The sequence below is a fragment of the Pelobates fuscus genome, chromosome 1 (genome assembly GCF_036172605.1).
Source record: "Pelobates fuscus isolate aPelFus1 chromosome 1, aPelFus1.pri, whole genome shotgun sequence".
NCBI classification, from domain to species: domain Eukaryota; kingdom Metazoa; phylum Chordata; class Amphibia; order Anura; family Pelobatidae; genus Pelobates; species Pelobates fuscus.
In genome coordinates, this window is record NC_086317.1 from 400,760,234 (window position 1) to 400,773,171 (window position 12,938).

Below are 12,938 nucleotides of genomic sequence, written 5' to 3' on the forward strand. Positions count from 1 at the left end.
AACTGTGCACATTTTTACGAATAAACCTGCCATATTATTATTATCATTTACATAGCGCCAACATATTCCACAGCGCTCTACATATATAGAAGTTATCTAGATTATTTAGAGGTGAAGAAGACCCTGCTCAAACAAGCTTACAATAGTAGTTGGACAAAAACTGCAAATTTGTAATCAACTTCCTACCACCATGCAAGACCATAGCTCCCATTTCAGTATTAAATAAATAATTTGGGAAGAAAAAAAAACAATAAATAAAAAAACAGGCGAAAGATAAATCACTTGAGACCAATACCCGGTTTGTTTCTCCCTCCATCTAGATTGTAAGCTCCCACGGGAATAGGCACCCAAACTCCATCTGTATTTGTTTGTCAATTTTTGTATTGTCTCAGATGTAATGTACGTTTTGTGTGTTTTACCAATTGTGCCGACGATGCACAGCGCTACAGAATTTGTTGGCACTTTATAAAATAAAAGTATAATAATAATTTGTTATAAAAAAGAAATGTAATCAAATCTGATGATTTAACTGGTTTTCAGCACATGACATGTCAGACAGACAATAAATCACAGACAACTGTGACATTACATTTCTTTTTAATAATAATAAAGCATACGAAACAGAGAATATAGAAAAGTATTCTGCAGTCTGAACAGCTCTATAGAAAGAGTTCAATACGATTCATCTTTATGATGCTCAAGACCCCATAATATGCTACTAACTCCATAAATGTTATGCATCATCTTAGGTCCTTTAGAGAACAACCATGCCTAGAACGAAAAAAAAACCCTGAAACTTTCAGGTGATAAGACGACATGATGAAATGCATAACAAATATTGACCATATATTTCCCCAGCACACAAATGTATTTTTTTTCAAACTGGGAATTGTGCAATTTGTATTTTCTAGTAACTTAAAAGATTTTTTTTATCACGTTCATGTAACTTTTTTAACAGATGGGTGTAGTGTCGTGACAATATAGCTAGGGACCAGTTTTAGATAAAAGTCCAAATGTTCTGGTCAGAAACACTATTTAAAAAAATTATTATGAAAAAATGCAGATAGACATTTGGCACGCAAGACTAAAAGGCTGTTAATCCATCAGACTGCAGCTTTTGCATCCAAAACTAGCTGATCCGGCAAAAGATACTTAAGTTCTGATAATTAACTGGTCCAGTACCAACCATCATGTGGGACATATTCACATCTCGCATTCTCCCATCCAGTCAGTCACAGTATAGTCCGGGTAGAAATGTTCAAAAGAACTTAGAATATATATATATATATTTTTTTTTCATGGTACAAAAGCAAGTAACTCAATACACGATGTTCAGTAATTATTTTGAAGGCAGTGGTAAGCTCAATGGCAGTGATTCTTGCGTAGCTCATGAGAACAAGACTGGCTTCCTCATTGGCTGACGGAATTTAGTCCACAAGGAGATGCGAATAGAGAAGAGATGTCCTCTTCTCTCGTCTTAATTCAATTTTTGATTAAAATGGAAAGCAGAGTTTTTAATGTCCAGGTGTAATCCACTTTTTGACAACTGTGGTTACCTTACACCTCATCTGCTGGGGTTTGGGTGTGAGAATAGGATTCTTGTTTGGAACAGGCCTCCGTGGTGTCTGTAAAAAAGAGATGATGTAGAGCTTGGGAGGCAGATATTCGTCTCTCAGGACTGAAAGTCAGCATTTCCTAGAAAGAAAAGAGACACTTTAAGATACTTTTTTCCATATCACAAAAAAAATGTTTATTTCCTGTTAAAACAAAAGCATGAAACCAAATCATATAAGGTGTTACATTTTTATATTTATTAAGTAATTTAAAAATAGGACCAGCCAAATAACCAAAACTTCAATGTCTTATATTTTGGACAACTGTTTCTTATTTCTTTTTATACGTTGTTATTACTGCTGGGTACTTAAGTTTGCGGCTTACTGGTGACAAACATTGCTAAATAATATGGTATATAATACTTATATATAGGTTGGCTGGCCAAGAGGCTTATTGCCGGATTCTGCGGGTATCGCTGGGTAGCAGGTCGGGCAAACTGAGTATTGGTGGTAAGCTGTGCATTAGGCAGCCTTTAGCCGTAGCCAGAGGCGGCTCAACCAATGCCCACTAGTGACAGCCTGCCAAACCCAGGGAATCTGAGTCCGTCTTGCTGAAGGTGAAAGCACCGCCGGTTCCAAGTGCCTGTGTGGTTGTGTACTTCACTGACTGCTCCGTCTGAGTCCAGTAACTGGGTTGTGGCCTCCAGGCCGTCTCAATGCCCGTGGGTTGTAGCGCCATATGTGATCTCTCCAACTGAACGGCATGCCAGCTTGGAGTCGGCTCCCTTGTGAGTGCCGTTCAGGGACGCAGCTGCAAGGTGGTAAGGTGCATGCTTGGTGGCATTGTGCTGCTGTGTGGTTTGGTGCTTGGGGAGTCCGCCGGCAGGCCCGTCAGCGAGATGGTCGCATCTCCATGTGGGCGCTGGGTCGATAAGCCGCCGCTTCAGCTCCAGTTCGCTGTGCGGTAGGTATAACGGGGTGGGTAGCGTTATGCTCTATGCGCCTTCAAAAGTCTCGTCAGATGCAGTCAAACTGAGCTTTGAAGTGCTCTCTCCATGCCTGTGTCTATGGGCTTTCTTGTGGTTGGTGTTCAGCAGCCATCTTGGGCCCGACATGCGGTCTGCATGCCGGCCGAGGGATTTCAGGATTGAAGCCTGTTGTTTTTCCCAGCGGGGACCAGGATAACCCACATCAGTCTAGGGGGGTGGATGTGGGTCATCAGGAGAGCTGCTGCTTTTTGCAGTCCCCAAGTTAGGCCTCATCTGTGAAGTGTGGACCGTTCACCCCAGAATTTCACAAGGCAGGTGTCAACGGGTGTCCACTTGGTTCAACACTGCTGTTTTGCTGAGCTGGGCTGCTTTTGTCGAGATTGTGGCATATATTTGCCAATATAATGCTGCGTTTATGCCGGAGCTCTCTGCAAGCATGTCTAGCTAGCTCGGCTGTCAGGCCCCGCCCCAAAAGAAAAGTTTAATTTCTACCCCCAAATATAATTTCTGCTCAGGAGCTTCTCAATGTTGTTTTAGTTCATTCGCATCTTTAAAGATGAAACCTATCTCAATGAATATATGGCAATTTTGAAATAAATTAATTTAAAAAAATTAAAAACCCTGAAATACTCACCAGCAATAGTTTAGCACCTATGGCATCAATCTCTGGCACAAAGTCCTCCACTGGCTGAGGATTCCTTGCTGAGAAGGCAATGCGTGACAACGTTACATCCACTGGCCACTCTTCCTCAGATGGAAGCCCAATCAAGCTGAAGAGAAATATAAAATATAAAAGGAAAATTAAATAGTTTACAAGTGATCTTTACACACCACAAATAATTGTGCAAATCCAGTGAACTCAATGTGTTAATTCATGGCATTTAAATGTCATGTCTGCATTTTTAGATAAGATTACATTCAAGCACGCTATGGCATGTTACAGAGGCCAACCCTACTCAATTCTGCACAATTAATCTGTGAGTCTGTTACACAGGAGTAGTACGGACAATGTTTTTGTTAAAATTTACCACAACTTAAATAATTCATCATCTGTAACACAATGAATTTCATGCTCAATCGAGACTGTAAAAATGCAGAGTGGACATGCTGAATGTTACATTATTGCTATTTTACTCATTGTATCATAGTATAATCTATATATTAGATTTTGAGGTTTTATAATCTCTGCTCTTGCGATACTCAAGATCGCGATCAATGACCTTCTTTCACGGTCTTCAGCCAATCCTGGTCCTCCTGTTGCTTTGATTCAATGGTAGAATTGTTGAGCATAGAAATGCAAATAAAAATAAACCTTTGTATAGGTCAATCTCAATATTTTGAGACACTATTCATGATCATTTTTTTGAACGCTCACTGCTGTTATTTTCTTCGAAAAGGGACACAACCTAAAGGACCTGACCCCAATGTTTTTTCATTCATTATTAAAATACATCCAGGAGTATAAATCTGCACCCGCCGCAGTCCCCTTTATCTCATTGGACGAGGGTTAATGCAGAATAAGCAGGTAGTAGTCATACCACAGCAAACTGCTGCTATTAGCCACAATACTCTCTGCAACGCAACACTTGCAGCAATGTTTAGCTATTATGATGCTCAGAATGACATTTTGATATTTAAAGAAAAAAAAAAATACTCACCACTTCCTCTTGGAAGAGATATAAGAACTAGCAACTGACACGGGAGTTTTACTTTACTGCACTTGAGTACGTCAGTTTTGCTTATTTATTTAAGAGTCAGTTAATAACATATAGTGAAGGGCTGGTTCGTAACTCCCCATATGTTGCAGAGCTACAACTCTCATAATGCTTTGCCATCCTTTAGAATGCCAAATCATCCTGGCAATCGCAGTGCTACAACATCTGGGAATCTACTGTTTGCCCACCCCTGACATAGCGTATCTTGTATTTAAAAACAACCGGAAGTATAAAATGTTGGGAGTCTATACTTCAGGTGCACACGAGCAAGCTCTCCAAGACTGACACGTTGTTGTTAATATACTTTTTTTCCCACATAAATACACCTACTTTGACAGCAGAAACTTTAACCCGTTATGGACCAAACTTCTGGAATAAAAGGGAATCATGACATGTCACACATGTCATGTGTCCTAAGGGGTTAAAGAAACACTCCACACCCCAAAAGCACTTCAGCTTGCTGAAGTGCTTTATGGGTGAGGAGTACTCACGTTAAACCCCAGTTTATAAAAGTGCTGCTTTCTATAAGAAATCAGCACTTTTATAAATAAACTAGGGAACTCCCCCTTGGCTGTCAATCAAACACTGCACATCGGCAGCAAGTCACAGGCTTCTCAATGAGAAATATCCCTGCGAAGAGACTGAAAGTCTTTTCCAGGAAAAAAAAAAGGGGAGGGGGGCAGGGGGGCTGGCTAAGAACTGCAACCTTTGCAAGCTCTTTTAAGATATACCTCCAATGAAAAAAAATAATGAATGCATGTATTCACTGGAGGGATATCTAGTAAAAAGTGATTTAAAAAAAAAAAAAAAAAAAAAGTTACTATGAGGGAAGTGGAGTGCTCCTTTAAAACAGCAGCCCTGTTAAACTACAGTTCCAAACCGACCCAAATCTGCTTCCACATGTTACTGGGGTAAAAAGCCAGCTCACTTTACTTCCTCCGTAACACAACAATCTTTTAAAACCATTCCATAGATATAGCAATGTTTGAGATGTTTTGCAATGCTGTTTACAGTTCAGCTCTCTAGCTGTGGAAACTCCTTATGTGACTTTAGATTCTAAATAAGGATAAGCAAACAAATTTCTCCTTTTAGGCTTTTCACAAGAACAGGCAACTTACTCAAAGATCTTGCATAACTGATCAGCCTCTGAATTTCCACAAAAGAGAGGCCTGGAAAATAAAAAACATGTAAACTGTCAGCACTGGTGGTTAATGGTTAGCTTCACAGTTCGCAGTTATAAAGAATACATCACGTTACATTCTAAGCTGGAAAAACAAAACAGACACATACGTGGTTGGTTTTAAAATTAACTTGAACATTTTCATTGGGGGTTAATCACTAAAGAGTAGGTTACGGTGAGTTTGAAAATTAAAAACCCTGCGGCAAAGTTAAAATGGTTTATTTGGAAAACATTTTTTTAACTCTACTATAGTCACTACTTGGCTATTTAGTCTGATGTTTGCAATTCACATAGAAAAAAAACCCACCAGAGAATTTTTTTTTTACATAATTTATTTTGCCCATAATCAGTGACAGAAGTGACCCATCCCCCAAACACCACCCTTGCCCCTTCCATCTCTGCAGTTATCTGAGCTATACTGGGATGTGGCACAGCCTACCTGGGCATTCCACAACCTTGGCACAATGCTCAACAGTCCCTTATGTCCTAGGGTCCTATGGCATCCTGGTAAAAATTTAAGTCAGTGATATGGCCCCCCCGCCCCACCACTTTAAAAAGGGGTCATCTGCTCCTCGGACCAAAGGAAACATCACAAATTAACACACAGTAAGCGTAACAGTCCTGAAGTCTACGGTGATGTTACAGGTGGTCAGAGGATTGTGACTTTGTTGGAATATGAACAAATTGTTCAAGGAAAGTAAAACTTGGTGTTAAATGTATTAATTCTAAAGTAAAAAGGAGCTGTTACAAGGGTTTGAGTTTGTATATCATGTCAGCAGAAGAGGTTGAGGTGGAGAAAAAAATATATACAAAAATACATAGTTTACACAGTGGTAAGACTCTTAAAGGAGCATTATAGGGTCAGGAACACAAACATATATTTCTGACCCTATAGTGTTAAAACTACCATCTAGCCCCCCTGACTTCCTCTTGTCACTAAATATAGTGCAATCTTACTTGTATTCAGGTCTGCAGCTGCTACCTCTGCCCCTGTTTGTCTGTGAACTGCTTCTGTCTGCTGACATAATCAGAAGTGTTGTTCTGAGACAATCCCAATGCGTTGCAGAGCCAACACAAGTCAACACAAGTCAAACACAGCCCTGGCCAATCAGCATTTCCTCATAGAGATGAATTGAATAAATGCACCTTTATGAGGAAAGTTCAGTGTCTACATGCAGAAGGTAGAGACACTGAATGGCAGTGCTGCACACTAGGCAGGACTGCCCCAGGAAGCACCTCTAGCAGCCACCTAATGAGTGGCCAGTGGAGTTATCACTAGGCTGTAATGTACACATTGCATTTTCTATGAAAAGACAGTGTTTACAGCAAAAAGCCTGAATGGAATGATTCTACTCACCAGAACAAATTCAATAAGCTGTAGTTGTTCTGGTGACTATAGTGTCCCTTTAAGATTTTGAAAACTAATAAAACATCAGAATGAACAAAAAAAACTAGAATCTGCTCAGTCAAGAGTTAGCGGATATTCTATACCTAGAAAATGGTATAACCAGGAAGCTGAGCCATTGAGGTTCTCCACTAGTCGTTAAGAAAAAGGTCCAACATATGCAACATGCCCAAACCTTTATTAACCTTTACCGTAATGAAGAGAGAAGGATTAAAGAAGATTGCTTTGAAGTCCTGGGAGTGTATCATGCACTATTTGGGTTTACACCTAGGTATAGCAACACATACTCACTTTCTTCTGTACATCTCAGCAAATATGCAACCCACGCTCCATATGTCTACTGGAGTGGCATAGGTTGACTGAAGCAGCACTTCTGGGGCACGGTACCACAGAGTCACCACCTGCACAAGGAATTTAAATACCATTAAAATGCCTTCTTTTAATCAACATCAAACAAAATGAGTAACAAAAGGTGCATGGATATTTATGAATGTAATTTAGGTGAGAACCTACTTTCCTATTGTAAACATGTTTAAGAGAACACTCCAAGCACCATAACCACTACAGCATGCGGTAGTGAATTCGGTGCCTCCAATGCCCTGGTGTCCCCCCACTGTAAGTAGTTCAACTGTTTTCTAATGGCTTGACTTCTTACCCGGGGCCTTCCGAGCATTACACAAGAACAAACCCAAGCCTCCACTGTTTTAGTTCAAAAGCCAGATGCTCCTAAGCAGGATCTTCTGTCTGCTCTTCTGAGTTAAGTCCTGCACTGCTGACTTAGAGAGAGCAATACGCTCTCTGTCTGAAGTAGTGGTGGTGGGGAGCAGCACCTGAGAGACAACCAAGTACAAAATCATACCACTCTAAAATGGTTGTATTGCTTACGGCATACTTAAGATTACAGCAGAGATTAGATACACACTTCCTTGTAGCCATACCGATTCATGCCTGCAATGGCACTGTTGTAGTGTGCAGTCAGCTGACAACACCAGAAGGGATGGGTTGCTGGGGACTCTTGTTTAGCATTAAACATTGAAAACGGTTTAATGCTGAATGGAAAGACTAGAGGACTCTAGTCACTGTAACCACTTCAATGAAATGAAGCAGCTACGGTAACTAGAGGGTCCATTTAAGTAGACACTGCTTTACTGCTTTAGAATAGGCTGTCATGCAAGGAATTAGACTAACAAAACAAGCATTTGCAAAATGTTCATTCTCCAATAATTAACATGCAATATTATCTGTCTTATACAGTTTATCCCACTCACAGAGAAACTGAAAGACCTAGTGGCTGACTGCTGACATAGAAGGTTACTGATGGCTCCTAACTTTTAAAAAAAATTGTATACAAAGCTTGAATATACACACTAGATCCTTTGTTCTTTAAAAAAAAAAAAAATCTATTACCGTTATTTCTAGGTCTAGAAATAAAAAGTTAAAATTTTAAATAATGAGGGAGAAGCAGGGGGAGGTTTGCTAATAATAAAGCATTTTTTATTTCTTGCGCCGGACTGATTATCCTGAATATCTGGCACCACTATTTTATTCTCCGCCATTCCCTTCTCTAGGAACTTTTCGCACATGCATGAAAATAGGCACACGCCAACCATTCTGTTTAATGAAGTCTGAGCCAAACCACATGCAAATTTGTGAGGCGTCTAAGTCCACCAAACATATTTCATTGATTGATTTTGGGTAAATCTGCTTGGCAACAGAAACGGAACCTTGATTAAGCTCTGCGTTTTGCCAAAGATCCTGGTCTACATTAGAAAAAGTAGAAACCCTAATTGTTTTTATGTAAAAAAAAAAAAAAAAAAAGCAAAAAAAGCAGTAAGGCGGCTTCACTTTATTTTGTCACACGTGAAATGAGCACATTAGATAAGATGGGTGAAATGGACACAATGTGCTTTAATTGGGTGATCTTAAACAGGGATTGTTTATTATGCCAATTCCTCGCTGTGCGGAGTGCAGCTTAGAGCCAGCTGCGAGCAGGACAGATGCATGAGAAGTAGACAATGTGCAGATTACATAGCCGGACATAGCCTGGAGCCAGCACAGCGTTTGAGAAACAAGTAGATGAATAAATAACCTGCCAGGCCAACACGTCCTTCCAGAAAGGGACATTTCATTTACATTAAAGCTGTGAGCAGACAGCTTGCGAAACACAGCAGCGACTGCAAATAAACTGAAACTGTTAAAAGCCTTTTTTGCGGGTACTCTTGTTTAGAGATACACTGAAACAACAATGGAAGTGAGTATGTGCAATGTCCACACAAACAGCCAAACAGTTCACCTCTTTGTTGCAGCAAAACAGACACTGTTCCAAAGGGAATGTTAGCTAGCGGCTGGTATTCAGTCTCAGGGGCTCACACAGGGAGAGGAGAACGCAGAGAGGCTCAGGCAGGGAAAGCCAGTGTCAGTATAGAACGCAGGCGGCAAGATGTCCCTTCACACAATTTTGTTTTTATTACATGTATTATGAGGGTTTGATCACTATATTAGGAGAACTGACAATGGCACCAGTCCAGAATACTCCAGATGTGCTTATGCACACTTGTGCATCTGGTTTAAAAATGCGATACAAGTGCCTGTGCTCTCGGGCTTCCTATTATAGTACATACGCATGTACAAGCCCCCATGCCACCTTTGAAAAACAAAACCTACACACAGCCAAAAACAAACTTTTGGTTATTTATGCAGCTAATTTTGCATACTTCAACTTTCCATTCATTTGAATGTTAATAAAATGCTCATGCGTGAATCTTTAGAGATTAAGCACCCAAGGCGTTACATGATCACTAGTGACTATTAAAAAATAAAATAAGTAAAAATAATGGCGTAAAAGTGGTGTTATACATTAAATAAAACTTGTGGCTGACATCTGTATTGACAATCATGTCTCAGTCAATATGTGCAGGGAACAAGAAAGTGGAGCCCCTACAGAGCTTTGTATGTTTGTTTTGAGAAGCCAGAGAGTTGATTCAGAATGATACCTTATGCTCCATTAGCTATGTCGTTTTAGTAAAAGGAGCCAACAAATCACCTGTATGTGCTAATTCACTAACAAGCTTTAAAGTAAACAAAGCTCGCCATCAATTAGATTTCATCTATACATTGTGCTACAGAATTATTGTATTGACAAAGAAAAAAATAAAAATGAAGCTAATTTTCTCCTCCAAGATGACATTCTGCAACGGAATGGGGCAACTAACTACACAGCTGCCCTGACCCACACTGATACATGAGGCACCAAGCTTTCTGATTATTGCATAGTAAAAGTGCACATACAATGTCCGCTCACTCTTGCCAATGGTAAATGTCTATCAATTGTTTATTGCAGTAAAATGTGATTGAGAACCACCTCTTCATTCCCATTAGTGTGATCAGATATCCATATAACCTCAACTGGTTCTTAAAACTGTGGCTTTCCTTTGTTAATCAAGCCTGCAGACAGACTGATACCCAATACGGTGATTTTAAAACTATAATATATTGCAGAAACCATAGAGTCAAATGCTAGAGCAATGATGTCCACCCTTTGGCCCTCCAACGCACATTTCCTATACTTTACTTCCAGATGCTTGCTGGCACAGCATTACGAAAAGTGCAGGCCAACAACAGCTGAGGGGCTGGCCCGTTTTGCATTTTAGGATCTCATCGGTTTGGCAATGAAATAGTTATACTCACTCCACAAGCTGCAAGCCAGCAACGTAAAAGCAGTAGTGGGTGGGTGTACGAGAAGTATCAGAAATGACTCATTCAATGGTAAGAAACTACCTACAACACTGACCGAAAAGTCCCAGCAACGAGATTATCTCAGTAAGTTAAACAGCACATGTTTTTAAAGCTCAGTCTGCTTGCTAATGTCTGAACACAGCTATGTTAGCAAAGCAAGAGACTCTATGTAGCCGACATCTAACCATTAGAAAGAGGAAGTCACTAATACGTGAATAAAATGGGAACACTAATAAAAAACAATAGGCATTCACACACACACTCCTAAAATTCCTACCTTTTTAAAATGTTATTTTAAAACATGTTTTATAACAAGGTTTATGAGCATATGAGCAGATCTCCAACATTTCCATAATGGAGGCTGCACGAGTTCGCTTTAACCTTAGAAAGCCTTTTAAACACTATAAAAAGTACGACAGGAGTGGAATTTAGTCCCTGGCTAGATAGTAATGGAATGCTGCTAACAAACTCAAGTGGTGAAGATAAAGACATAGCTGGGTCACCATGTTGGTAACAGAATATACCTATTGCCATAGCTTTACATGCGAACATTGCAAGTGCTTTGTTTGAAAAATAATGTTAGGGTAAAAGCCAGATATGTTTATGGTGTAAATATTTGTAAATCGAAATTCTTAGGCTCTATCGATTTATAGAAAGTACTGGGAAAAGGCCCTTTTTAAGTTTATATATTTTACTAAGAATGTCTTAAAGGAACAATGTAGGCACCATAACCACTCTAAGAGACTGAGGTGGTTATGGTGCCGGCAGTGTCCTTTTACGTCCAAGCAGTACAGTGGGTGAGGTGACTGATTTGTATTAAAGAGTACAGAAACACAGTTATGGACTGCACATGCTTTAACAAATGTATATGATTCCATAGTGCCTCCCAAACCGGAGTGACAAAATTCCTTTTCAATAGATAAGATAAGAAAAGATGTCCAAATAAAACCTGTTTTTAGACGATCTCTGTCTGTGCTCGGTTGTCTTTTTCAACTATGGGCGAACAGAGTAATGACGATAATTTATTATTCTAATCTAAATGTTCTGGAGGTGGATGGTTAGAGAAAAAAAATAATAAAAAACTTACCACGGGTGTGAGAGCCATCTGGCAGCTGTAAATCCTTGCCAGGCCAAAGTCGGCCAGTTTGACCTGCCCTGCACTCGTCACCAGTATGTTCTCTGGCTTCAGGTCACGGTGCACAATACAGTTCAAGTGAAGAAATTCCAAGCCGCAGAGAAATTGCTTCATTAGGTCCTGAAAAGTCAAAACAATCCTTCATTGTAAATTCAATACGCAAAATGCACTTTCCCTGGATAATTCCATTAATATACCTGAAGAAGCAATATTATAGCTTCACATTACAGATAAACGCAAACACACATATAATCTTTCTGTTGGTATTTTTCACCATTTGCATTTTCGCTGTGTGCTTATTTCCCATAATGCTAAGCCTTCTTTTTTTTGCAAACTAATGATCATCAAAAATGCAGTACACAGAGTCTGAAGAATCAAAGACTAGCGATTGCATGTAATTCTGGATAAATGTAACTAAAAGTTAATCTATGTTATGCCACCTCAGAAATGTCCAACTGGTCACTAAAACCAGCATGGGGGCCTAAGAGCAATTTTTTTTCTCTTCTGTATAAAGGCTACCCTAGAGCCAGTTGCATCCTCATTTGAGTTAGTTGAAGTGTGTAAAGACTTCCTAACACTGTTGATTGACTCCTGATGCAAACCTGTGTTTATTGAATGCCTATTTGTCAGCCCCAAATAGCATTTATATTTATAATATCAGACATGATGTTGGGAGACACTTTGATTATCCCACTCATCACAATGTTAAAACTGCCCAGAATTAGTTAAGGAACAGCAGATACCTTAATTGTATCCAGAGGCAGGCCAGGAGAAGGAACTTTCTTCAAGTAAGTCTTTAAGTCCTGATCCACATGTTCAAAAACAAGAGTTACTTTTGTCTCGCGGTCTGTCCGGGCAGAGGCACAGACATCCATTAACCTGGAAAAAACAATATAAGATATGTTATAGATACAAATGCTATAAAATGATTGTAAATAACTGGCACGCACTCAAGCTGGTCTCATTCACTGTATTTCCCACAAGCAGCTCTACTGACTCATTAAAGTAACACTCCAAGTACCATAACAACCAATCCATTTTAGCACGGTTTGACGCCACTCCCAGCCTCCATTAACACTTAGTGAGTGCTGAGCTGTACACGAGGCAGGGAGAGCCATACATGTAAGAATTCAAACTATTTTAAAACAGTTTGACTCCTGGCACCATAACGTAACTATAGAACGCTGTAGTGGTTATTTGGTGCTAAAAAAATAAAAAGTTTTTTT

General features: G+C 39.6%; 1 protein-coding gene across 1 annotated transcript in view; it reads right to left on the reverse strand.

Moving 5' to 3' along the window:
• Positions 1 to 580: 580 nt before the first annotated feature.
• CDK4 (cyclin dependent kinase 4) overlaps positions 581 to 12,938 on the reverse strand; it is a 30,856-nt gene continuing 18,498 nt past the window's right edge. The window contains exons 3-8 of the mRNA XM_063427774.1: positions 12,456 to 12,591; positions 11,665 to 11,832; positions 7,134 to 7,243; positions 5,376 to 5,426; positions 3,177 to 3,312; positions 581 to 1,695 (exon numbers count right to left, since the gene is read on the reverse strand). Of these exons, the coding sequence (XP_063283844.1) occupies positions 1,558 to 1,695; positions 3,177 to 3,312; positions 5,376 to 5,426; positions 7,134 to 7,243; positions 11,665 to 11,832; positions 12,456 to 12,591 (739 nt within the window). The 3' untranslated portion in view covers positions 581 to 1,557. The remainder of the gene's footprint in view (positions 1,696 to 3,176; positions 3,313 to 5,375; positions 5,427 to 7,133; positions 7,244 to 11,664; positions 11,833 to 12,455; positions 12,592 to 12,938) is intronic.